At 41.6% G+C, this 27,200-nt stretch overlaps 1 protein-coding gene across 2 annotated transcripts in view; it reads left to right on the forward strand.

Moving 5' to 3' along the window:
• Positions 1 to 27,200, forward strand: part of schip1 (schwannomin interacting protein 1) — a 276,819-nt gene that overhangs the window by 171,692 nt on the left and 77,927 nt on the right. The window contains exon 1 of one of the 2 annotated variants that reach the window (XM_056474003.1): positions 22,368 to 22,559. The exons of the other annotated variant lie outside the window; for it this stretch is intronic. Coding sequence (XP_056329978.1) covers positions 22,554 to 22,559 — 6 coding nt within the window. The 5' untranslated portion in view covers positions 22,368 to 22,553. Of the gene's footprint in view, positions 1 to 22,367; positions 22,560 to 27,200 lie in introns of those variants that run through there. 2 annotated transcript variants of the gene reach the window in all.

Consider the following 27,200-nt stretch of genomic DNA (forward strand, 5'->3'; position numbering starts at 1 on the left):
ATTTATGTGAGAACAGCAGGTGTGAATGGCACTCGCGAGAGAATTTAAGATCTGAAAAAGTGTACACAGCGGCCTCTGGTAGATTTACGTGAGAACAACAGGTGTGAATGGCACTCGCGAGAGAATTTAAGATCTGAAAAAGTGTACACAGCAGCCTCTGGTGGATTTACGCGAGAACAGCAGGTGTAAATGGCACTCGCGAGAGAATTTAAGATCTGAAAAAGTGTACACAGCAGCCTCTGGTGGATTTATGTGAGAACAGCAGGTGTGAATGGCACTCGCGAGAGAATTTAAGATCTGAAAAAGTGTACTCAGCGGCCTCTAGAGATTTGCGAAAACAAAACCTTGAGCCTGGGTTGTCTACATTTCTGAGGACAGAGAAATACGTAACAGCAAGTACGTCTGGTCACAGTTTTTGTGTTTCTTTTGCCACTGTGTATGCTTTTTGATGATCACAAATCACTCTCACATGCCCTCTTCGCTCGTAAATCCACCAGAGGGCGCAATACACACTTCAGCCGATCTGGAGTGCATTTCCAAAAACCATCATTAGCCAACTAAGGTCACAAGTTGCGTCATTACAAACATAGTTGGTTGATTTAGCATTTCCCAAATCCATCGTTCCAACGAACATTCGCAAACTGAGTCGCAAACTTGTACGTTTGCAATTACATCTCTAGAGCTGTAGATAGAAACATAGTTCCTGGCTGTGTTCTATTCCCAGTTATCCCCCCTATGCCTTATTCATTTAGAACATTCCAACATTTAAACTTGGAATGATTTTAAAAAGCATTAACGTCATTTCTCTTACGTGTAATTTGCTTTCAAAGTATTTTTTACAGTTCAGTTTTAGCGATCTTCATTTTGACAATTGCACTCCTTTCGAAGGGCACTTTGAAAACATTTATGGCATTTTGAACACAGTCGAATGCGACTGGTGACGATAGGTGACTATTATTTAAAAGCAGAATTTATGTTAGGTCTCCAAAGCTTGTGAAAACAAAAATATGTAGCATACTTTGATGCTTTTAATTTATAGTAGGTTATTATTAAGAAATGTATCATTATGTCATTGTTTGGGAAAGCTTGCTGTTGCCTAAATGACTGACCGACTGACCCACCCATCTCCTAAACACTAACCCAACCCATAGTGTTTTCATAAGCAATCTAGAAAAAGAAAAGCCCTTGTGGCTATGTGATTTCACCATGTTTTAGTCTGTTTATTTATTTTTTACCTGGTTTCTAGAACTGTTCTTCACTGAACTCGAAACCTGTTGTTGTAGTCAACTACGCTCTGCGTCCCATGTACACCGACGTACACAGCGTGCTACTGGGCAAACTGGTAACACTGGAAAAGCCGTCCATATGAAGGTATATGACCAGCTGGTAGCGCTAAAATGAACGGAAGCTCTCGGCGGCATCACACCGCCCCGTATCATTCATTTTAAAGGTCGAAATGCAGCCATACATAGCTCTGGATACATAATTCGCATTCTCCAGAAATGTGGACAAGGGTACATATCCACAATGAGTCTGTGTTGGCTGTATTGATACTTTTACGCCAGTATTTTCCCTTAACCTGCAGCCACTGCTTTATTTTTTTTCTTGTATATGATGATTGGTTAAAGTAGAATAATCAGTCCTGTTGTTTTCCGTCCAATCAAAACCCATCACTTAGAAAAATCGCATCTTACAGAACAACCTCAGTACACAGAAGACACAAAATCATAACACTCAATGACCCAGAGACTGTTCAGATGCATTTCAGTAATAAGATGTTTAATGTATGATGACGAAAATCACCAAATGGCCTGAAACAATAATAAATGCAGCTCATGCTTATTCTGAAAACATAGCCCTGTATACATATCAGGAGATATTTCGTCTTTAAAATTAACGCTATACGAAGCGTTCTTGTCAAGCTACCAGCTGACCGCTTACCTCCATGTTGACGGCTTTTCCGCTCTTACCAGTTTGTACGATAACTCACCACGTACGTTAGCAGACTTGAGATGTAGCAGAGGAGTTGACCACGATGACGGGGTTCAAGTCCGGTGAAGAACGGTTCTAGAAATCAGGTAAGACAAAAACAAAAGCCAAAAAAGCAAAATAAAGAAGTAAATAACAGGGTGAGAGTGTGGTAAAATCTGAAAACGTTGTAAAAATCAGGCGAGGACTTTTCTTTTTCTGTATTGCTTTTGAAAACACTATCGGTTGGGTTTAGGATAGGAGGAGGAGGAGTCAGTCGATTGGTTAGCCAGTCAGTCGACAGCGGCCTCTGGTGGATTTATGTAAGAGCAGCAGGCGTGAATGCACTCGCAAGAGAAATTTGAGATCTGAAAAAGTGTGCACATCAGCCTCTGGTGGATTCAAGAAAACAAAAACTGCAAAGAAACGTAGCTTCTGAGACGTATTTGGCGCTCTCCAGAAATGTGTATAGGGGTACATTTTCAGAAAGAGCATGGGTTGAATAAATGCACTACAGAATGTTACGTTTTCACACACACTTGCTCAAATTGCATGTAAACGCATCAACCTTTCACACCATGACACTCACTACTCTTGAGTACTTTTAAAGGGGCTACTTTTGACTCATGCATTGAGTAATATTTACAACAGATACTCTTACTCTACTTGCGCTACATTTTTCCGTAAGGAGTGAAACTTTTACTTGAGTATGATGTTTCACTACTCTGCGTAATCCATTATGGTGTGTTAGATTACAGGTAGGCAACTGAAATAACACACATGTACAATATTGATTCAGCTCTTAACAGGAACTAGAGGCAGCCCGAGGGGGACACACACCTCTCAGCCTTCTTCTTTTATTCATCTCATCCCTCCGTCTCTCAGGGCACGTCATCTTTCTCTCTTTCTCTCTGGGGTTTTCTTGCCTGACAACTGCAGCACATTTGATCTCCAGAGTGAGTGATCTCAGTAGTGCGCACTACTCCATCTGTCTCACGGGGTCAGCGGGAGTTCTCTGAAGACACAAGACACACTCCCGGGATCAAACAATCCCGACAATATCCACATCAGATCCCGTCTCGGGTTCAAAGTCATCGTGCGGGACAAATTCAGCCCTATTTATATTCGCAGAGCTAGTTCCTGCTTTTCTGCATGGCATTGTGTGTTACTCCAGAGCAGTGGCTGTCCAGACACCATCCTACTTTCTCTCTGTGAAGTGACACATTTTCTTTTATTTTATTATCATAATTATTATTTTTTGGATGATCTCCCTTCTTGATGTTATAAATATTTCATCTCGGATTGACCAGCAGGGTGAAAACATACTAATTAATTTAATTTACCTCAAATGAACCTCCAGAATGAAAAATAATCATAAAAAGGAATGTTCTTATCTTGTTTCAGATGTGTGTGTATGTGTATGTGTGTGTGTGTGTATGTGTGTGTGTGTGTGTGCGTGTGTGTGCCATGCTTGCATGTGTGTCGATGATGATCTCTGTGCTTCAGGGGTCAGATTCAGACTGAAGTATGCAGGAGCTCATATAGCGCCAGATGAGTGTCACACACAGCCCACAGACCCTCCTGCTATTAATAACACCAGCAGAAAACACTCAGTCTGTGAGACTCCCTGACTCACACTAACTCTTCATAAACAGACAACCGGACTGCACTGGGCATTGAGCAGCACTTAAACTCTCATGTGGATCTATTGAACTGTTGGTCCAAGTTTATATCAACTGGCCTTAACTAATATGAACTTATATAACTGATAGCCCTGCCTTAAATGACTGAAAGCTCCACCCTAAATGACTGATAGCTCCACCCTAAATGACTGATAGTCCCGCCCTAAATGACTGATAGCCCCACCCTAAATGACTGATAGCTTCGCCCAAAATGGCTGATAACCCTGCCCTAAATAACTGAGATCTCCACCCTAAATGACTGAAAGCTCCACCCTAAATGACTGATAGCCCCGCCTTAAATGACTGATAGTCCCGCCCTAAATAACTGATATCTTTGCCCTAAATGACTGATAGCTCCACCGTAAATGACTGATAGTCCAACCCTAAAGGACTGAGAACCCCACATTAAATGATTGATAGTCCCGCCCTGAATTACTAACAGCCCCACCCTAAATGACTGACAATCCTGCCCTAAAGGACTGGTAGCTCCGCCCTAAATGACTGATAGTCCCGCCTTAAATTACTGATAGTCCGACTTTAAATGACTGGTAGCCCCGCCCTTAATGACTGATAGTCTTACCCTAAATGACTGAAAGCTCCACCCTAAATGACTGATAGTCTTACCCTAAATGACTGAAAGCTCCACCCTAAATGACTGATAGTCTTACCCTAAATGACTGAAAGCTCCACCCTAAATGACTGATAGTCTTACCCTAGATGACTGATAGCTCCACCCTAAATGACTGATAGTCTTACCCTAAATGACTGAAAGCTCCAGCCTAAATGACTGATAGTCTTACCCTAGATGACTGATAGTCTTACCCTAAATGACTGATAGCCCCACCGTAAATGACTGATAGTCCAACCCTAAAGGACTGAGAACCCCACATTAAATGATTGATAGTCCCGCCCTGAATTACTAACAGCCCCACCCTAAATGACTGACAGTCCTGCCCTAAAGGACTGATAGCCCCGCCCTAAATGACTGATAGTCCCACCCTAGAGGACTGATAGCGCCGTCCTAAATGACTGATAGTCACTCCCTAAAGGATTGATAGCCCTGCCCTAAGTGACTGATAGTCCCGCCCTAAATGACTGATAGCCCCGCCCTAAATGACTGATAGTCACTCCCTAAAGGATTGATAGCCCTGCCCTAAGTGACTGATAGTCCCGCCCTAAATGACTGATAGCCCCGCCCTAAATGACTGATAGTCACTCCCTAAAGGATTGATAGCCTTGCCCTAAATGACTGATAGTCCCGCCCTAAATGACTGATAGCCCCGCCCTAAATGACTGATAGCCCCACCCTAAATGACTGATAGTCACTCCCTAAAGGACTGATAGCCCTGCCCTAAATGACTAATAGCCCTGCCCTAAATGACTGATAGTCCCGCCCTAAATGACTGATAGCCCCTCCCTAAATGACTGATAGTCCCACCCTAAATGACTGATAGCCCCACCCTTAATGTCTGATTAATCATACTGCTGACTATCCCTGACACCTTTACCCTGTCCTAAACCTACCCATACCATCAAACCTGTTCCCAACCCATGTCCCACCTCAAGACCACCACAAGTTTTTTATATTATCAACTCATTAAGTAAAATCAGAATTATTCTCCTTCCTTTGTTTTTTTTTTCTTTTTTAAATGTTGTTCTGTTAAACATCACTTGTGAAATCTATGAAAAATTAACAGGAGGGCCATTCATTCTCACTTTAGCTGTATAACTACGTCCCCCCTAAATGAAAGTGTCACCAAAATGACTAAACATTTGCTTTTATATCTAAATGTGTATTATTTGCATAAGAGACACACTGACTGTGTTGTGCATCTGAGTTATATACTGATGTTCCTCCACGACTCTGCATTGATCAGTCATAAGCGGACTGAAATGTCACGTCATCAGAGAGATGAACAGACACTTGACATTTTCAACAGTGTCAATAAAGGTGAAATAAACATTAGACCTGTTCCTGCTGTCTTCAAAACCCTCAGCACTGCATCTCATGCTGAAGTGCTTGACTGGAGCCGAGGCTTTATTCTCAAACATGACTGAGCTTTAACCTTTTAGCAGCACTCGCTTTCATTTCTGAACTGTCACGGATTGATCCAAAGAGTGGAGGCGCAAGTCAAGTCAAAGATCCAAAAATCAACCCATTGATGGAAATAGGGAAAAAACAGCATGAGAGAAAGCAGTGCTCCTCTGGCCAAACGTTAATCACAGTTTCATTGGTCACTTCCAGGAACATACGGACGACTTTGTCAATCTCTTGCATGTCCGGACATCAGTGGATTTCAGCTGTTATGCTTGCTGACACTTAAGATGCGGCCAATACGCTTTCTCCGCTATACTGTGAAAATTATCCACAAAGTAGCAGTTTTGATGTTGAGATCAACATCCCATAATGCAATTCACAACCGTAAATAAACAGAAAACACTTACAAGTGTTTTTCTCCAGTTGTGATGACCCTCCTATTGAAACAGGATCTGAAATGTAGGGCGGTGCATGACTTCATCCTTTGAGGAGCGATTGGATAGTTGGAAGGTGGGCGTTGCTAAAAAAAGTGGAGAAAGATTTGAATGCCAGTTTACAGATGCCTGATGATGGCAAGAACGATGGAATCATATCTTTTTAGATAGCTTTATCCTAAATGACTGATAGCTCCGCCCTAAATTACTGATAGCTCCGCCTTCAATGACTTATAGCCCTGCCCTAAATGACTGATAGTTTTATCCTAAATGACTGATAGCTACGCTCTTAATGACTGAAAGTCCTGCTCTAAATGACTGATAGCCCCGACCTAAATTATTGATAGCTCCGCCCTAAATTACTGATAGCTCCGCCTTAAATGACTGATAGCCCTGCCCTAAATTACTGATAGCTCCGCCCTAAATGACTGATAGCCCTGCTCTAAATTACTGATAGCTCCGCCCTAAATTACGCATAGCTCCGCCCTAAATGACTGATAGCCCTGCCTTAAATTACTGATTGCTCCGCCCTAAATGACTGATAGCCCTGCTCTAAATTACTGATAGCTCCGCCCTAAATTACGAATAGCTCCGCCCTAAATGACTGATAGCCCTGCCCTAAATTACTGATAGCTCCGCCCTAAATTACGAATAGCTCCGCCCTAAATGACTGATAGCTCCGCCATAAATGACTGATAGCCCGCTCTAAATTACTGATAGCTCCGTCCTAAATAACGAATAGCTCCGCCCTAAATGACTGATAGCCCTGCCCTAAATTACTGATAGCTCCGCCCTAAATGACTGATAGCCCTGCCTTAAATTACTGATTGCTCCGCCCTAAATGACTGATAGCCCTGCCCTAAATGACTGATAGCTCCGCCATAAATGACTGATAGCCCTGCTCTAAATTACTGATAGCTCCGCCCTAAATAACGAATAGCTCCGCCCTAAATTACTGATAGCCCTGCCCTAAATTACTGATAGCTCCGCCCTAAATGACTGATAGCCCTGCCCTAAATTACTGATAGCTCCGCTCTAAATTACGAATAGCTCCGCCCTAAATAACTGATAGCCCTGCCCTAAATTACTGATTGCTCCGCCCTAAATGACTGATAGCCCTGCCCTAATGACTGATAGCCCCGCCCTAAATTACTGATAGCCCTGCCCTAAAGTACTCATAGCCCTGCCCTAAATTACTGATAGCTCCGCCCTGAATAACTGATAGCTTCGCCCTAAATGACTGATAGCCCCGCCCTAGTGCTATTATTTGCATATGAAAATACAACCAGTACATTTGGATTCCATGCCATTAATAGGAATCTCATCGCATTATATGTAGTTAGATTGCAGTGTCATCAGAGGGATCAGCGGCTGATGATCTGTGCGCTCTTTATTGACCTTATTCTGCGATACGGACGCGCGCTCGATTTTTCGAATGTTTTAAAACTTCCGATTCAATTTCCTATGGGAGAAATGACTAGGAATAATAAATGTCCGAAAATGGTCAGACTACTCGCTCTGCAAACAAGTGTGTTCATGACTATGCAGACAAAGCATAATAAGCAAATGTCAGTTTACAACGTCAGGCTGCAGAACGAGCTGCTTTAACCTCTAATAGTCAATAGAAGTGGATGAGGAGAGCGGAAGACTCCAGCCAAACAGACTCCAATGGCTGCGCCCGCTCGTATGTGAGGAGTAAGGTCAATAGCATGTTCATTTACAAACACACTGGGTCTATTGTCAGATATGTGATGGACATCAGTGTTTACAGCGGCATCATCCCTCGCACCTTCACATTTACCTGTTTCCACAGAAACCCTGTGCTGTGATGACACGTCTATTTCTCCTGCAGGGTTGCCAGGTTACAGCAGCTTCACTGAAACACTAGCAGATGCTCGTCCTCCTCCTCCTCCTCTTCTCTCCTTTAGTGCTTTCAGCAAATCTGACATCATACAGGATTGTCTTAAAGTAAATGGGATGACACTTTACAATACAGTTCGATAGTTACTGTAAGGTAATGTGTTATTTGAGATTGTTAGATTATTATTCATTCATTCATTCAATTTTTTCAGCTTAGTCCCTTTTTTCATCAGGGGTCGCCACAGGGGGATGAACCACCAACTATTCCAGCATAAGTTTTACACATCGGATGCCCTTCCAGCTGCATTCCAGTACTGGGAAACACCCATACACACTCATTCACACACACTTACACTACGGCTAATTTACTTCATCAATTCCCCTATAGCGCATGTGTTTGGACTGTGAGGGAAACCGGAGCACCCAGAGGAAACCCACGCCATTACAGGCAGAACATGCAAACTCCACACAGAAATGGCAACTGACACAGCCGAGGCTCGAACCAGCGACCTTCTTGCTGTGAGGCCACAGTGATAACCACTGAGCCACTGTGCCGCCCTTTTAAATAAGTTGACATGCAAATACTACTTTATTAAACTATAGACCATTACAGAAACACACATACACAGTTAAATGCAATGACATCAGTTACAGTATATGCAAACTGACATAAGACGCCATCATTTAGTGACTTTTCACGCAGAGCTAAGCACATTTCCATTGAAAGAAGTTGGTAACGCTGGATAAATGAACTAAGTGCAAGAGGATATGAAGAGCTTAGATGCAAAACCCTCTAAATCCATCAGACCTCTTTTTTATAAACAAGCATTTTCTATCAGGCTTCTTTGATTAGGTTCAGAAGTTTCATTTTATATGTAATGATAGGGTTATTAGCTGGTAAATAAAGTACGTTTATTTTGTCAAAAATGTCACTAGACAGTTCTTTGGTTTTTAACATGGTAGGTTTTCTTTTGCGTCAAAACCAGCTAAATCCACTTGTGCTTTTTTTGCAAAAACCTCTAAATACACCTATTGGAACAAGACAGTGTAATTAGTTGAAAATCAACATGTGACGTTTATTTATAAAGTAATTTGGAGTGGATCACGTGCTTATGATTGCTTGCAGCCAGTCCTGCATTATTCAATTTATAATTCACCAATCAGATGATTGCTAAGTCACTATAAATACCCTAAGTTCCATATAACAGCCATCTTCGATTTAAAGAATCCCCCCTTCCACCCCTACTCCTCCTCCTTTCCTAGATGGGTGGCATGGTGGCCCAGTGGTTAGCACTGTTGCCTCACAGCAAGAACATCACTGGTTCTAGTCCTTACCAAGCCAGCCGACGTTTCTGTGCGGAGTTTACACGTTCTCCCTGTGCTCACGTTGGTTTCCCCTGGGTCCCCCGGTTTCCTTCCACCGTCCAAAAACATGTAACTTAAGTTAATTGACTAATCCAAATCAGCACCATAGGCGTGCTCATAGTAAGTAGTTATCTCATAAGAGCAATCACTATCTGTTCATCAGCTACTTCACCCGGGGAGTTCTCCAGATCTACTTGAGCTCAAACTCCCCTCTCGCCTTGCAAACGGGAGGGAGCCCTGGGCTTGAGGATCTTATGAGCTCAGGGCTCTCTCCCAGGACAGCATGCCAAACAAGCTTTATAATCGATCATCAGCTGAGAGTGAACTCTTGAAAGATGGAATTAGACTTATTTTACCAAACACATACACAAACCACCTAAAATTAAAAATACATAAATCTGCAAGTAAGCGGCGGTTCATTCCGCTGTGGTAACCCCTGATAAAGCAGGGACAATTTTTGGGATTTAGATTTAATGTAGGTAGAACAATCTAAATATTGTAAACATTGTAAGCTAAGCTTATTAGAATCAAATAATGTAGTGTAAAAACATTGTGAAACAACAATATCTGTGCATTGTCCTTTAATATAAGTGAAGTTTATTTATAAACTAATTTCGAGAGGATCATGTGATTATGATTGAACACGGCTGGTTCTGCATTAGCTATGTATGATCCACCAATCAGATGATTCTTAACCGTCTATAAAGAGCCAGGGTTTCTCACTACAGCCATCTTCGATTTGAAGAATCCCCCCTTCCACCCCTACTTATCCACCTTTCCCTTCATAGGGAGGCACGATGGCCCAGTGGTTAGCACTGTTGCCTCACAGCAAGAACGTCACCAGTTGTAGTCCTTTAACATGCCGGCTGTCGTTTGTGTGCGTAGTTTGCATGTTTTTCCCGTGCTCGCGTTGGTTTTCCCCAGGTTCTCCGGTTTCCTACCACATCCCAAAAACATGCACTACAAGTGAATTGATCAATCTAAAATCAGCACTACTGTCAATCTCTCATCCTGCAGCATGTCTCTTCATAGCAATCATTTTAGTCATCAGCTCTTATCAAGGGGGGAGTTGTCGAGATCTACCTGAGCTCAAAGCTCCCCTCTCGCCCTGCAAACAGGAGGGAGCCCAGGGCTCAAAGACCTTTTGGGCTCAGGGCTCTCTCCCGGGACAGCATGCCAAACTTATTTATAATCAATCATCAGCTAAGTGTGAACTCTTGAAAAAGCTTATCAGTCCTATAGGTAATATGAAGTAATATAAATAATGTAGAGTTTTATAGATTATGTTTATCTTTTTTAAAATAGCTTAAATTAGCAAATAAAACACGAGATAGGCCTACTGGGCAAAAAGGAGATGCCTCTCTGACAATTGTAGAAGCTGTCATTTATTCGTTCTCACCACACTCACAGTCTTTGTCTCTTTTTCGTCTCTTGTTTATTCTCATAGCATCCATGTGGGATAAAAGAACGGCTTCTTAACTCTGTCTTTCGTGAAATGCAGTTGCCGTTTAATATCTAGTAAATCAGACTCATTCAAAGTAGCGTCAAACAAACATTATGAATGCATGCTACACTTTCGACTGTACATTGTGTTTTCTTTTTCTTATAATGCAGAGTTTTGAGGAAGGAGACGTTTTCGTTTGCCATTCACTGACAGTCGGACAGGATCATCCAGTTCATCAAACTCCGTCTTTTAAAAAGGAAATCTCCTCATAAAGCCGGCGTATCAGCGCGCTGCTACATTAAAAACATATGATTTGATTGGCGCCTTCTGATTGGTTCTCAGGACATAGCGGCTTTTGCTGTCAAAGGCAAGTGAAGTTTAGCGGCTTTTGCCATCAAACTGTTATTTCTGAATGCGCTGACACTACAATTTAGATGATTTGTAGCAAAACTATTTGTTGAACATGTACTACGTGCTTAAAGCATTCACTCAATGTCATTAGCTCATTTTTGCCAGCTTTTGCATCAGTGATATGTTTAAAGGTTGAACATATGATTATAACATTGACAGCATTAGGGTATTATCTCTAAATGCTCAGTTTTCAGTTCCGTTCACTCACTTACTCAGATTTGAAGCCAGCAGGATGCACATATACGGCACCTGAGACTTGATCCAGTTTTGTGATTGGACTAAATTATCCTGGCAGACTCCAGATCCACCTGCTGTCTCTGAGACTGAGGAAATGAGCAGAGGATTCAGAAGAACTGCCCCACTTCACACACACACACACACACACACACACACACACACACACACACACACACACACACACACACACACACACTCACACACACAGTTTATACACAGTTTAAAGTGACAATTTAACTCCTTGCTGTACTGAGAGTGCACACCTGGACCGGCACGTGCACAGGTAGGGCTCAAACTGTGCCCTTTTTACTCTAGGATAAAAAATTTCCCTCAAAAATAAATCAAAGTGCCCCCATACCCTGCAGTTGGGGCTCTTCTGAGTGTGCCAGTTTAGGTTCAGTTTAAAACACAATTCAGATTTTTTTATTATTATGTGTTAAAAAGTGTCATGTTGGGGGCGTGTCCACAGTTCGCTGATTTAGGGGTGTGTTGCTTCACATGTAAATTAGTTTCGGCTTCCCGCCAACGTAACAATGGGGCGGGGCCATGAGCTCACCCGCTCTGCGTTTGCTACAGAGTCTGACAGGCAGACAGAGAAGGAGCTGGAGTGAGAGGTACAGCATTCAGTCGTACATGTACGACTCTGACACAGACCAAGCAGAGAGTACAAAATCATTTGTGTCTTTGTACAGTTTTACAGCCAACTGTGTGCTAGTTTCAAGTGCCAAGCTTGCACACAGAAACTAATAACCACGCACACTGAATTAACTTTGACTGAGGCACCGGATGCGCCGTTCGAAGCCGCAACACGGCACACCGGACACTCTCTGTGGCGCGGCAGATACATGACGTGTCCCGAATCGTCGCGCCACGCATTTTTGAATTCTAAACATAGGTTTCTGCAGCGGTCCGCGGCGCTCAGCCGTCGACTTGAGTGTACCCTGATAGAAACCTATGTTTAGAATTCTAAAACGCATGCTAGTTAAGATCACAGGAAGCTTCTGGGATAGCGAGAAATGCAAACGGCTGAAGTATAAGGTAGACTCAATGAGAAGCACACATGTTTGCAAACCTACCTAAAGATACAACCAATAATTCCAATTAGAGCGATAATATGGAGAATATTGATCTTGTGTTGAGCCCAATGAGCCTTGCATCTAAAAATAGAGCTAGCGTGTTCCTTTAGTGATATCGCTTCGACTCACGCTGAAAATGGCGGACGTGAATCAACAAACTGAGGATATGATGACGCGCCTGTCAATCAATATTGGTGGGCGGGGGGACCGCACTCCTACGTAAAGTTGCGGTCGGTTTGAAAACCGCTCCAATTGGTCCACCGTTTTTTATGTTGTTAAATTGAAAAAAAAAGCACTGGGTGTGCTTATATCACCCCAAAATGACGGTCTATACACCATACATGCACATATGTCTGTCTAAACAGCTTGAAAGTAGATTTTTTATCATAGGTGCGCTTTAAGTTTGCTTCACACCTTTTTATTGGTCATTATTTGTTTCAAGAATAAAGTCTAAGGATTAGAATAAAAGTCTCTTGTCAGACGTTTTCTCTATTAAAAAGCAATACAGTAGCGAAAGATCTTAGATGTTTTCTTGCACAGCTCGATGTTGGATAATTGTTTGCAAAATTAATTAGCTAAAGTCACACCTGGATTCCGCTTGGTCTTAAAGCCTTTTTTTCGATGGGTTATTTTTACAATATATAATGGAATTTTCTTGTTCACATGCTGAACTCCTGAGCGTCTTCTTCATCACTCTTTACTCAGAATCCAGTCAGAAAAGTGGAAAAGCTTTTTCTCTGCGGCAGCATCGAGGTCAGCGTTTGCTTGTCTTGTCAGATTCGGTGAGCGCTTCAGACGCGCAGAGCTTCGGTTTCTCTTACTGTCAGTTTGTCTCTGAAATGTCACTGAGGTGGAGAAGCCGGAGGAAGAACTGTTTTTTTTTTCTTCTTCTCTGCAATCTCTGTCTTTCTCATCCTACTGTCAGTAATAAGCTTGTAGTGATTTGATGCTGATGGCTTCTTCAGTCGAGCCGAACGCAGTTGTCAGGCATTGCCTGTGCAGGTGTGAAGAGTTCAGATTGCCTGCTCAGTGCTTACATGCCAGCACATCATAACTCTGCAAAGACCGAACCTTTCTTTCAGTTGGCACTCAATATGCGCACGTTCTTTCCAAACAATGGAAACATCAATTCAGAGGCTGCAAGCAGTGCATGAGGGACTCTGACTTTCCGCTTTCATGGACTTTAACGCAAAACTACAAGCAGCATGCAACGCCATCTGTTCAGATAACATTTAACAGCCATGAAAACAGTGTTCTGCATTGTTCTCTGCTACCGTTTTTAATGATCACAACTTTAGTGTGAAAAGAGCACAGTCTCTCGAATAACACATGCAGTTTTATTCCTATGGCGTCTTTAACTCACACAAGGTCATTTCACAATTGCTGCCTGTTAAGTTTCATATTGAATTTAAAATATTGCTTCTTACCTATAAAGCTTTAAATAATCGAGCTCCTGTTTATCTAACCAACCTTCTGTCTCGCTACAATCCAACTCGCTCTTTAAGATCTTAAAACCCAGGGTTTTTAGTAGTACCTAAAATAGCAAAGTCGAGTAAAGGAGGTCGAGCCTTTTCATTTATGGCTCCTGAACTCTGGAATAGCCTTCTTGATAATGTCCGAGGCTCAGACACACTCTCCCAATTCAAAACTAGATTAAAGACCTATCTCTTTAGTAAAGCATACACTCAGTGCATCACTTAGCGGTATGATACATGAATGTGCTCCACACAGGTTTCTGCATCTCGTTTAGATGAAGAAACCCTCAGACCACGCAGCACCACTGATTCGATCCAAGACCAGCGACAAGATGATCCCAAGGTTTCCATATCCTGGACCAGGCCGTATCCTGAGCAGCTGCTGTGGTGGTCATAGAGGAGTTGAGAGCATGAGATCTTCCCTGAGGTCCAGCTTCCAGCCTCCAGCGCCTAGACTGCAGCTCTGCATAAGACGTTTGGCCAGAGGAGAACTGAGCCTGGTTTCTCTATAGGTTTTTTTATATCTTCCCTTTCGCCAATTGGTGAAGTTTTTTCCTCGCTGCTGTCGCCACTTACTTGCATGGTTCGGGATCTGTAGAGCTGCGCATGTGTAACGAGGAGACTGACACGGAGGGATCCATTATGCAGTATTTATTAGTCACAGTCAAACACAAACATCCAATACGCATTAAAGTGCGAACACACATCAACAGTAATCAATAATGGTCTTGGGGCTGGCGACTGACAGACACAGAGTGATTTACCAGGCATAGATCAGTGGCAGGCGGTGTGGTTCAGAATCCGTTAGACAGGCTTGGGTCGAGGGCAGGCAGCGTGGTTCAGAGTCCGTGTATAAAGCAAGGGTCATGGGCAGGCAGAAGTCAACTCAGAGTCAGAAACAGTCCGGGGTTATTCTCAGAAGATCAGACAGGAAAGAGCGCTCAGTAATGCTGGCCGGGGCTAAACAAGACTTCGCAATGAACTGGTGTGTGAGTGTGGCTTATATAGGAAGCGTGGGTCGTTAACTAGATTCAGTTCAGGTGTGTGCACAATCAGTTTAGATGGATGATGTAATGCTTAAAAGTCCGGGGATGCTGGCCAGCGAGGGGAATTACTGGGACCGAGTCGGTAACAGCATGGATGGATTTGCTCTTCAGTGTTTGGACTCTTAGTAGTGATTATTAAACCACACTGAACTGAGCTAAACTGAACTTAAACACTGAAAACTGGACTGACACTGTGTTAATTCACTATGATCTTTCATGTGAAGCTGCTTTGACACAATCTACATTGTAAAAGCGCTATACAAATAAAGGCGAAATGAATTGAATTGAATTGAATTGAATTGAATTCACAATGCAGACTCGAAGCCACAGGAGACAACATACCAAACAAGCATGAAAGATGTCAAAAATAAATACAGAAATCTCTGAGTAAACAGCTGGGCTTTGAATTACGATCGAGCTGATGTTTCACAGAGATGCTGTCGCTGACAGACAATGCGAACTTGGAAACATTAATAAATTGGATCCACAGGACCTGAGAAGACGAGCAGGAGCGTCGGGGTGAATCAAATCGGCCAAATTCTTTGGTGCAAAAACCATGTAGGGCTTTAAAAGTGGTGAGTGGAATTTTAAAGCGTGTGTGATTAGTTACGGGGAGCCAGTGTGGTTTCTGAAGGATGAGAGGGATATGTGAGAGCTGCAGTTACATTAATCCAGATCTGAAGCCGTGAATGGCAGATTCACCATCAGTTTCATCAAATAAGCTGAAGGACAGAGCTTTAGCTGGATGGCAACAATGTCAAGACACATATGATATGAAATTAGGCACTTGAGGTCCTTGTTACTGCAAAAAAAAAGTATTCAGGGTGAACTTTGAAAAGTTAGAGGCCATCCTGACTGCAGGGGAACACTTTAGATCTGTCTCTGGAGCAAATATCCATTTGTATGTGTGTGTTGTTTGCATTGCAATGCACAATATTTTCCATGCCGCTGATTTTTTGGGCCCTGGAGTAAGCATATAAATTGCAGCACATAAAAACGTTGCGGTCCTAAAACAGAGCCTTGGGGGACTCCATAAGACTCAAGGTGATTTTGGTTTCCCATTGCCTATTGATTTTCTAGGATATCAGCCAGAGAAGTGGAGAGTTTGTGCCAGACCTCCTCAGAAGATGCGTTATAGGTGGACCAGAATACTAATGGGGGGTTGAAAGTGTAGAGGGAAGGTGGGGGAATCGGTTGAGAATGCGGATGCAAGTGATGAGCGGGGGGAGGGGGTGGGGTCGGGGATGGTGGGGGCGTTGTAGGAGCGGGCCCTTGACAATGTCTCTGGGGGTCCCCTAAATGAATGGGCCCTTAGAATCGCCTTTGGGGACTCCATGTTCGTGTGTGATTTTGGTTTTCCCCTGGCCTATTGATTTTTTTAGGTTATCAGACAGAGAAGTGGAGAGTTTGTGCCAGACCTCCTCAAAAGATAGGTGGACCAGAATACTAATGGCTCAATATAAATGTATAAACCTAAATTTGATTATTGAGTAGAGTTGTTTAACATAAGCTGCATCCCAAACGACACACTACACACTTATGCACTATGTAACCACCTGACTACCTGGTTTTGGCCATTAGCTGCTCAGGCTGGAAAATGACCAGCTAAAACCAGCTGAAACCACCTTGTCCAGTCTGGTTTAAGCTGGACATAGCTGGTTTAGCCTCCCAGCGAGGCTAGGCTGGTCAAGCTGGACATTTCCCAGCCAGACCGGCTAATACCAGGCTGAAAATGGCCAAAACCCCTCTAAAACCAGGCTCGTCGACCAGCTAAAACCGGCCAATCAGCCTAGGCGAGTGAATATACAGTAATCTCATTCATAAAATTCATTCGTTCATTTTTCTTCAGCTTAGTGCCATTTTTATCATGGATTGCCACAGCGGAATGAACCGCCAGCTATTCCGACATATGTTTTATGCAGCAAATGCCCTTCCAGCCACAACGCAGTACTGGGAAACACCCATACACACTCATTCACACACACACTCAAACAGAAAAATCAGTTCCCCTATAGCGCATGTGTTTGGATTGTGAGGGAAACCGGAGCACCCGGAAGAAACCAACACGGAGAGAACATGCAAACTCCACACAGAAATGTCAACTGACCCAGCCGGGACTCGAACCAGTGGCCTTCTTGCTGTGAGGCTAACCACTGAGCCACCATGCCACCATTCATTCAAAAAATCTCATTCATATTCATGACGTGTCATGTCATGTTTATAAAGGTGTCTTGACAGTCTTATGAACACCCCCTTCAAGTAAACTGTTACCAATTGGCGTTCTGGCTTTGAAATATGGTTTGTGACTTTGAAATATGGTTTCGACTTTTGAAATATTGATATGAACTTTTATCCTCTTCCTGTTCATCCATGTAAAGCAACTTTGACACAATCTAGATTATACAAAGCGCTATAAAAATAAAGGTGACTTGACCTGACTTGAGATGTAGCTTTAGAGTATGTATCAATGAGTTGAGTTGAATTAAGTGCGCTTGATTCGGGTGTCATGCATAATGTGCAGTGCTCAAGGGCTCTGGGAGCAGTGTTTAGAAGCACAGCTCTGCAGAGAGAGTCTGGAAGTGCAGAGACTGCGACTAAAATAGCCGCTGTCACAGCATGAGTGTGTGAGTCCACGTGACTTTAAATAGTATCCTGGATAAATCTACTGAGTCACAAGCAAATAAACCACTGATGCGCATTCATTCTGGGTTATCAGGCAAAAATGAAGCAACGTTGCTAGGCCAGCAGTGGCTATTCTGCTATTCTTGTCTGTGTCTGTTGGTAAGGTCAGTGAGTGCAGTGTGACGTGGAGTATCTGCGGTGGGAGACACTGAAGGCTATAGGCCACAGAACTGGAGCACATCAGCACAGACTCCAAAGTCTTGAGAAAGAGAAAGTGTGAGGGAGATAAAGGTGGGCTGTGTCTCAAACACTGCTGCACTGTCTTGCTACCTACACAACTGACATTGTATACAGTTTAAAATGTCTATGTATTTCGATTAGAGAACTTCTGACTTAAAGGAACATCCCATTTTCACTCCATTTGTTAAAAAATAAGCTAATTTTACAACTCTCTTAGGTTTAAACTTGAGTTTAACCACTTTTGAATCCATTCAGCCAATCTTTGTGTCTGGCTGGAGCACTTTTAGCTTAGCTTAGCATAGTTAATTGAATCGGATTAGACCATTAGCATCTCGTTCAAAATTTCCAGAGTTTCAGTAATGATCCTATTTAAAGCTTGACTCTTCTGTAGTGACATCGTGTGCTGAATAGTGTCTGAAAATACTTCCCAGCTAGTTAACGTCCAACATGACCAGCATGTGTTGCTAGGTTGTCACGTTGGTTATATCAACAAAAGTTAGCTGATTTTCAGGCACTGTCTAACAACATTGCTCCTCCTGCAGTTCCTTGATTGAAGTTCCTTGAATATTACACCAGAATGAGAGTATCTCGTAGACATATCGGCCTAGAAAATAGCAACTTCTCATTTCCCATCAGTCTTAGTACACAGTTTAACCGTTTTGCTTAAGCTAGGCCAAAAGGGCTCCTGCTAGACCTGGCGATCGGCTGAATGGTAAAATTCAACAGTCTAACTCTTCCCCAAATAAAAGTGGAGTGTTCCTTTAAGTCAGAGTTGCTCTGATTGAAACATATAGACATTTTAAACTGCTATTCATCTACTTCTGATCTATATACAAATGTAAAACCGATGAACATCCTGCATTTCTTCTTCTGGTGAGCAACTGCTCTAATCTGGGCTCATCGATTCGCATTCGTTTCAGTGAATCACCCAAAGCATCGTCCTATCAGTAAGACAGACAGTATTGAGTTATTTAAGAATACAGAGAACAAACAGCACTGGATGAAATGGATATTCCTCTACAAACAACTGAAACACAGCCTTTTCTCTGAAACAGAGACAGCAACTGCTATCAAGAATGAAGCCATTCGCTTGGAAAGTAATCTAAACTATGTGTTACTTCTTATCATTTTTGGTTTGGTTCTCTTAGATTTGCTTGTCAAAACACTATTGTTTGGGTTTAGCAATGCATGATTTTATTCTACATCCTTTATTCTAGATAATACCTAACTTTTTAAATAGTGAGAACTGTACATTAAAATAAAGTGAGACCAAAGTTTTTATTTGAGGTTTAATTACTAAATAAATGTGCTCAATTGACTGCTTCTTAAATTCAGTTGATATTTTAGTTTGTTTTTTTTCAGGCTATTTAAATTCCAACCCAGGCTCATTCTGAGAACGTAGTCCCGTGGACGTTTCTGGAGACTGCAAAATACGTCCTGCAAGGTACGTATTTTTGCAGTTTTTGTTTTCGCGAATCCGCAAGAGGCCGCTGTGCGCGCTATTTCCCGCGCCGTTCTCGCGTAAACCCGCTAGAGGCCGCTGTCGAACGGCCTGCCGCCAGTCTGCCTGGATGACAGAATGATTGACCGTGCGACCGGCCAATCAGCTGACCCACCCTCCTCCGTTCCTAAACCCAACCAACGACGATTCACAAAAGCCGTCCAGAAAAAGAAAAGCCCTCGTCTGATTTTTACCACGTTTTCAGATTTTGACCACATTCTCACCCTGTGACGAACTTGTTCGCTTCATTTTTTGGATTTTGTTTTTGTTTTCTTACCTGATTTCTGGAACCGCTCTTCCCCGGACTCCAACCCGGTCGTCGTCGTGGTCAGCCCCTCTCTGCACCACAAGTCCACCAAAGTACACGAAGAGCTAACCGGACAAACTGGTTGCAGCGGGAAAGCCCTCCACACGGAGGCGAGAGGCCGGCCGGCAAGCGCCGAAAGGAATGGCGTCACACCACCCCCGCAGTGTTCGCTTAAAAAAATGAAATGCAGCCGGACGTACCCCCGGCTGCATATTTCGCGGTCTCCAGAAACGTCCACGGGACTACGTTCTCAGAATGAGCCTGGGTTGTTGAATTCCCAAATAATTCCTTGAGTTTTACTTTCAGTGTTTCTGCAAAAAATGAAAATTGGATGAAAAATGGATGTTTCCCAGAGATGGGTTGCAGCTGGAAGGGCACAAAACATGTGCTGGATAAGTTGGCGGTTCATTCCACTGTGGCAGAATAAAGGGACTAAACCGAAAAGAAAATGAATGAATGAATGAAATTGACACATTTTGGATACAACAAAATACCTTTAAATAGTTCTTGAAGGAACACATCTGACACTTAAGGTACAAAGTGTCTTGTCACTGTAGTGGTGCCTTCATGGATCAGATTTGTACCTTTGATGCAGGTTTTAAAAACCAAACGGTACATTTTAGTTTGCCATGGTACAAATCATGTCCTTGAATGTACAAACTACAATGGTACACATTTGTTTCTTTGTCTTAAGGTACAATTCTGTCCCATAAAAAGGTGCTGCCCCAGTGACAAGGGTTTGTACCTTCATGCATTTTTTCTGAGAGTGTACGGTAGAGGATTTGTCATCTGCAGCGTATTTTATGTTTCGTGCAAAAAAAGAAGCCCTTATGATCATGCTGAGGCACATATTTAGCTATTTTTAGTTATTGTTGATTAGAAACTAGTAATTAACATAGAATAACCTGTTTTAGACTAAATGGGGTATATGCACATGGACTTTTAATTTCAGTCAGCCAGCCCCTGGGCTTCCAGAGAATTGTCATCCCATACAAAATCGCAGCATTTAAGATCTGATTTCTTTTAAAAACAGCGATCTTCATCGCCTGGCTGAGATATACAGTGGGTCTCAGACCAAACAAGAAGCACTGCATTAAATAATATTTTTCCTCGCCATGTCTTTAAAATATGGAAATTAATTTTAATTTATTTTGACTGCTGCTGATGATGGCACCTGTGTTTAAATCAACCCAGGCCCATTCTGAAAACCTACCTCTACAGACCATGAAATTTTTTGTTTTTCGCGAATCCACCAGAGGCCGCTGTGTACGCTTTTTGAGATCTCAAATTTCTCTCGCGAGTGCTATTTGCACCTGCTGTTCTAGCGTAAACCCACCAGAGGGTATTGTTGACTGAATCCCCACCCCGCTCTTCACTTTTTATATCGCATCAGATGTGGCCTGAATGACTAACTTTGTCCCGGTTGAAAATGCTTTCCCAGTCCACCCCTGCCGCCCACCCACTTCCCTAAACCCAACCAACACATTTCAAAAGCAATCCAGAAAAAGCAAAGCCCTCGTCTGATTTTTTTACCACATTTTCAGATTTTACCACATTCCCACGCTGCTTTTTACTTGTTTATTTTATTTTTCGCATTCTGTTTTTGTCTTACCTGCTTTCTGGAACCGCTCTTCACCAGACTTGAATCCCATGGTAAACTCCTCTCTGCATCTCAAGTCTGCCGATGTACATGTCGCGCTAACGGGACAAACTGGTTGCAGTCGGAATGCTGTCCATAAGGAGGTAAACGATCAGCTGGTAAGCGCGAAAAGGAACGGTGTCACACCGCCCTGTAGCATTCATTTAAAAAAAATAAAAACGCAGCCATACGTACCTCTGGCCAGGGGCGTAGTGACCGGAGGGGACAGGGGGGATCCGTCCCCCTCACTTTTAGAGACAGACCATTTAGAAACAGGTGATTAGCAATTATATGAATGTATGATCTCATACAGCCATCCCCCCCACTTTTAAAATTTCCGCTAAGCCCCTGCCTCTGCCTACGTAATTCGCGGTCTCCAGAAACGTCCGTGGGGCAACGTTTTCAGAATGAGCCTGTGTTGGTTTAAATGGTGTTTCATCTCTTTATGCTTTAACAACCAAATGAACGCTTAAGTCTTTTTGAATGGTTATATTTAAATTACATTACATTATCGATGCAGTAAAAGGAACCGTATGAAAATGAAAATAGTCACATAAAGTTTTCACCGGACGTTCATCATTGGCTGAAAAACACTAGCTGTGCATACAGCCCATTGACAAGTTTGTTCAGATATATACATTTTGAAGGGAGCCATTAGGCTAATGCCACATCCATAGGAGTTATGCAAACAATATCCCAAGCTTTAATATTTTGACATTGTGTTTGGTCATCGGAAGACAAACAATTCAGCATTTTTGTCCATGTAGCAACTTTTATAGCCGTTTTAATATTGGACGACATTTTGAGGTGACGTGTCTACATACCTATTACATTCATTGGTTTTAATTTTAATTTTTAGCCAATTAAAAACAAATTCATTGACCATAATCAGGCACAGAGGGCGTTCCTTTCTTTCTTTTATGCACGTGATGTTTGGCGGCATAGATACTCTCGCGCTCTCACACTCGCTCACTCCGCCGCGCGCCGGTGCTGTCTATCTAGGCAGCTCAGGAGGAGTTAAGACGGCTCCTCTGAGGGAGGGAGTGTGTATGTGTGTGAGTGTGTGTGTTATTATCTCGTCTGGCCGCTGGAGGAGACCCGCCGGGCTGTTTTGAAGCAGCGGAGCTCCGCCATGACTTACACCGCGGTGGACGGTCTCCGGTGCGGCCACACAAACATGTGCTGAGCGCCCGGAGCCCGCCGAGAAGATGACCGTAAGTGTGAGCGTGTGTGTTTATGTGTGGGTCTGTCTGTGTGTGTGTTCATAACCCTGGGCTTAGAGGAGTCCACCTCAGCTCATGTCTGTGCTGTGATTATACTGTAATGTGTGTAGTTTGAGGGCTTTGTACACTTAAATGAAGCGTAGATTTCTGTCTATGATGATGATGATGATGATGATGAAGGGTGTTTTACCGGTGTTCTGCTCCGGTGTTTATTAACGGAAGGGTGTGAGGACTGTTTTAGAAACATGACATCATTCCAGACACTCATGCATTTATATAAATAAGCCATTGAATCTGATAGTGGAGCAAATGGGATATTTCTTTAAAGATATTTCTTTGGAAAGCTGTGTGTGTGTGTCCGTGTGTCCGTGTGTGTGTGTGTGTGTGTGTGTGTGGCTTAAGGGAGTCCACCTCAGCTCATGTCTGTAATTATACTGTAATCTGTATAGTTTGAGCTATTTATACACTTAAATGAATGGTGTATTTCAGACCATGAGGATAATAATAATGATGATGATGATAATGATGGAGTGTGTTTTGCCGGTGTTTATTAACGGGAGGGTGTGTGAGGACTGTTTTAGAAACATGACATCATTTCAGACACTCGTACATTTAAATAAATAAGCCATTGAATCTGAATGTGGAGCACATTGAACGTTTCTTTAAAGCTTTACGAGCGCTTTGGAAAGCTGTGTGTGTGTGTTATTAGTGAATTTACTACCTTTAAACACACGAACACACTCGCTTTGGGTGTGTGTATGTGTGTGTGTGATGCTGAATGACATGAACGTGTTGTCCGTACAGAGACATGATTAGAGACTTCATTTAAATTGATTTATTTCTTTGTTTTGTGTGTGTGTGTATGTGTTTATCCTCATTGTTTTGAACAGCTGAGTAATAGTTAAGCATTGCTTAAATACTGAAGAGCTGTAAATCGGCATTAAAGGCCGGTGAGGAGATTAAACGAGCCTCTGATCTCGACAAATCACGCGAGGACTCATCATAATATCTTTAAACAGAGCGTTTATTTATTAATAAAGCCTACTAAATCCTAAAGGATGCTTGTGAAGCTTCATATCATGTTCAATGCTATCTGAATAATCAGTCATTGTCACCTTTATAATGTCTCCGTGACAGTTCACGAGCGATTTGTTGGGCGATCCCATAATGATGTACATAGTTATTATACATGCGTGCGTAATATGCGAAATTCACCACACATGGCGCACATACATAGCCTACATACGACATACATAGCCTACATACGCGATATCCCATGATGTTGTGTCGAGGAATAACAAATAACGCATTCATTCATGTTAATATGAGCACGCACATATGTTCACAACACTAGGCTCATGTCTTATATTTGTTAGTATATTGATTTTTTTGTTTTTGACTGGGTGTATTTTCATGAATTAGTAAGATGCTAGCTGGTTTTTTTAACTTTCTTAAATATAGATGTTAGGATTGGGGTTGAATATAAAATAAATTAATCAATAAATGAATAAAATACAGGATTTGTGGGTTTTCCTCCACAAACATGCAGTACAGGTGAATTGGGTGAGCTAAAATTGTCAGTAGTGTATGAGTGTGAATGAGTGTGTGGAGGTTTCCCAGTGATGGGTTGCTGCTGGAAGGGCATCCGCTGCGTAAAACATATGCTGGATAAGTCGGCGGTTCATTCTGCTGTGGCGAACCCAGATTAATAAAGGGACTAAGCCGAAAAGAAAATGAATGAAGGAATGCAGTATTTGTCAGCTGTCAAAATGCCATCATTAATGTTGAGGCAGCCAAATTGTGGCATTTTATGGACTGTTTTCACAGACTGCTGATGCATTTCACACTTGTTTTCTCAGCGATGGAGGGTGTGATGGTAAATGTGGAGCAAAATGTTTATTTTCTTTGAGATTTTACATTCGCCACCAGTTTGTAGCATGTGAAGATTAATGCTTATGAAAATGATGGAAAACAAGGAAAATGTTAAGGATGGCTTCATTTATTAGATCATTAATTACAGGATAATAATAATAATATATTAATAATACATAGTAATGTATAAATAGCTTATAAATTATAATTGTAATTGGACAAGCCAGATATTTCATCATTTTGTTTGGCACTTTTTGATTTATGAATTGACTTATGGCGGCGCCTCACAGCAAGAAGGTCGCTGGTTCAAGCCTCAGCTGGGTCAGTTGGCATTTCTGTGTGGAGTTTCCATGTTCTCCCCGTGTTGCTGCGGGTTTCCTCCAGGTGCTCCGGTTTCCCCCACAGTCCAAACACATGCGTTATTGGGAAATTGGGTAAGCTAAATTGTCCGTAGTCTGTGTGTGAATGAGAGTGCATGGATGTTTCCCAGTGATGGGTTGCTGCTGGAAGGGCATCCGCTGTGTAAAACGTATGCTGGATAAGTTGCCGGTTCATTCCGTGGTGGCGACCCCTGATTAATAAAGGGACAAAGCCAAAAACAAATGAATGAATTGATTTTTGTTTGTTGATTGTTTTGCTCTTTCTGTTTCTAAACCTTAACATTTATTCTTATTCTACTAATTCTAATATCATATTCTAATCAACACAATAAAATATCCACACAGTTATTATTGTGTAAAATGAATTTAAAAAAATAATTTTAAAAAGAAAGCATCAGTCAGCAAAACTGAAAAAAACATTTAATTAATAAAATAAACGCTTAACTAGGTTAATTAGGGTAACTAGGTAGGTTAGGGTAATTAGGCAAGTTATAGTATAATGATGAAAAAAATATATAGCTTAAAGGGGCTAATAATGTTTACCTTAAAATGTTTTTTAAAAATTTAAAAACTGCTTTTATTCTAGCCAAAATAAAACAAATAAGACTTCCTCCAGAAGAAAAAATATTATCAGACATACTGTGAAAATGTCTTTGCTCTGGTAAACATCATTTGGGAAATATTTAAAAAGAAAAAAAATTCAAAGGGGGCGAATAATTCCTACTTCAACTGTGTATATATATATATATATATATATATATATATATATATATATATATATATATATATATATATATATATATATTAGTGATATAGGCTACTAATGTATAGTTAATATTTTAATAATCGACAGATAATGTGTAGCTAAAACCGTGAATTGTGACCTAAATGAAAGTTTTATCAAAAAAAAGGAACTGTTACTTAGTTAGTAATGTGAAAGTTATTTTATTTGTTGTTGTTGCTTTTTGGGTGGGATTATAGATGTAGAATAAGATCACACTGTATAAGTGCTAATAAACAGCTCATATCTTAATAATAGACAGGTAATAAGCCAGTAGAAAATGGTGTGAATTAATGGTGACTCAAACTAACGTGTTATCAACAAAAGTAACTGCTACTTTTAAAGCAAAGTAATTTAATTTTACTCTCTTTTTATTAACTAAAATAGGCTTAAGATTGTAATATATTACTTTGTAATTATATTACACACACACACACACACACACACACACACACACACTATATCTGCGCATCAGCACTAATGTATACTGACTAAACTGCATACTTCATTTACTCCATACTAGCTTAAACGTGCAGTTCTCTATAGCTGTAGATCTCCGGCTAAATCATTTCTCTCCTGAACAAGTTTATGCAGAGTTGTTTGGCGCTGAAAGTCAAAGCGACACATCCTGTAGAACTGAAACACCGTTCGGGAAACGTGTGTGTGTGTGTGTGTGTGTGTGTGTGTGTGTGTGTGTTACTGCACCAGGATGTAGTGTACAGGAAGGAAATCCCATGAGTGTGTGTGTTCAATTCAGTCTAATTCAAGTTTGTTTACAGTTGAAGTCAGAATTATTCGCCCTCCTGTGAATTTATTTCTTTATCAAATATTTCCCAAATGATGTTGAACAGATTCAGGAATTTCTCACAGTATTTCCTCTAATATTTTTTCTTCTGGAGAAAGTCTTACTTGTTTATTTCAGGCTAGAATAAAAGCAGTTTTTAATTAGTTCCTAAAGCCCATTTTAAGGTCAATATTATTAGCCCCTTTAAGCAATATTAGTTTGGGATTGTCTCCAGAACAAACCACTGTTATACAATGACTTGCCTAATTACCCTAACTTTACCCTAATTAACCTAGTTAAGCCTTTAAATGTCACTTTAAGCTGAATACTAGTGTCTAGAAGAATATCTAGTCCAAAATTATTTACTGTCATCAAATCAGTTATTAGAGATGAGTTATTAAAACTATTATGTGTAGAAATGCGTTGAAGAAATCTGCTCTCCATTAAACAGAAATTGGGGAAAAAATCAACAGAAGGGTGAATAATTCAGACTTCAACCGTTTATAGCGCTTTTCACCATAATTATCATTCCAAAGCAGCTTTAAAAAGGTCATTACTAGGTAACAGTCAAAATCTGAAAAGTGAGTGAGGTTTGTGTAGGGTGGTATACAGCAAATAAACATAGTTAACCTGCAGTTAGACAGTATGAACATGGGTGGACTTAACCAAATAGACGAGGTAAGCAGCCGCTTAGGACCCCGGGAATTAGGGAGCCCCGACCAATGCCAAGAAGCCTAAATTAATCCAACAAAGGCTCATTCTGAAAATGTACCCCCTTATATATTTCTGGAGAAAGCTCATTATGTAGCCAGAGC

This window comes from Danio aesculapii, chromosome 15, assembly GCF_903798145.1.
Source record: "Danio aesculapii chromosome 15, fDanAes4.1, whole genome shotgun sequence".
NCBI lineage: Eukaryota > Metazoa > Chordata > Actinopteri > Cypriniformes > Danionidae > Danio > Danio aesculapii.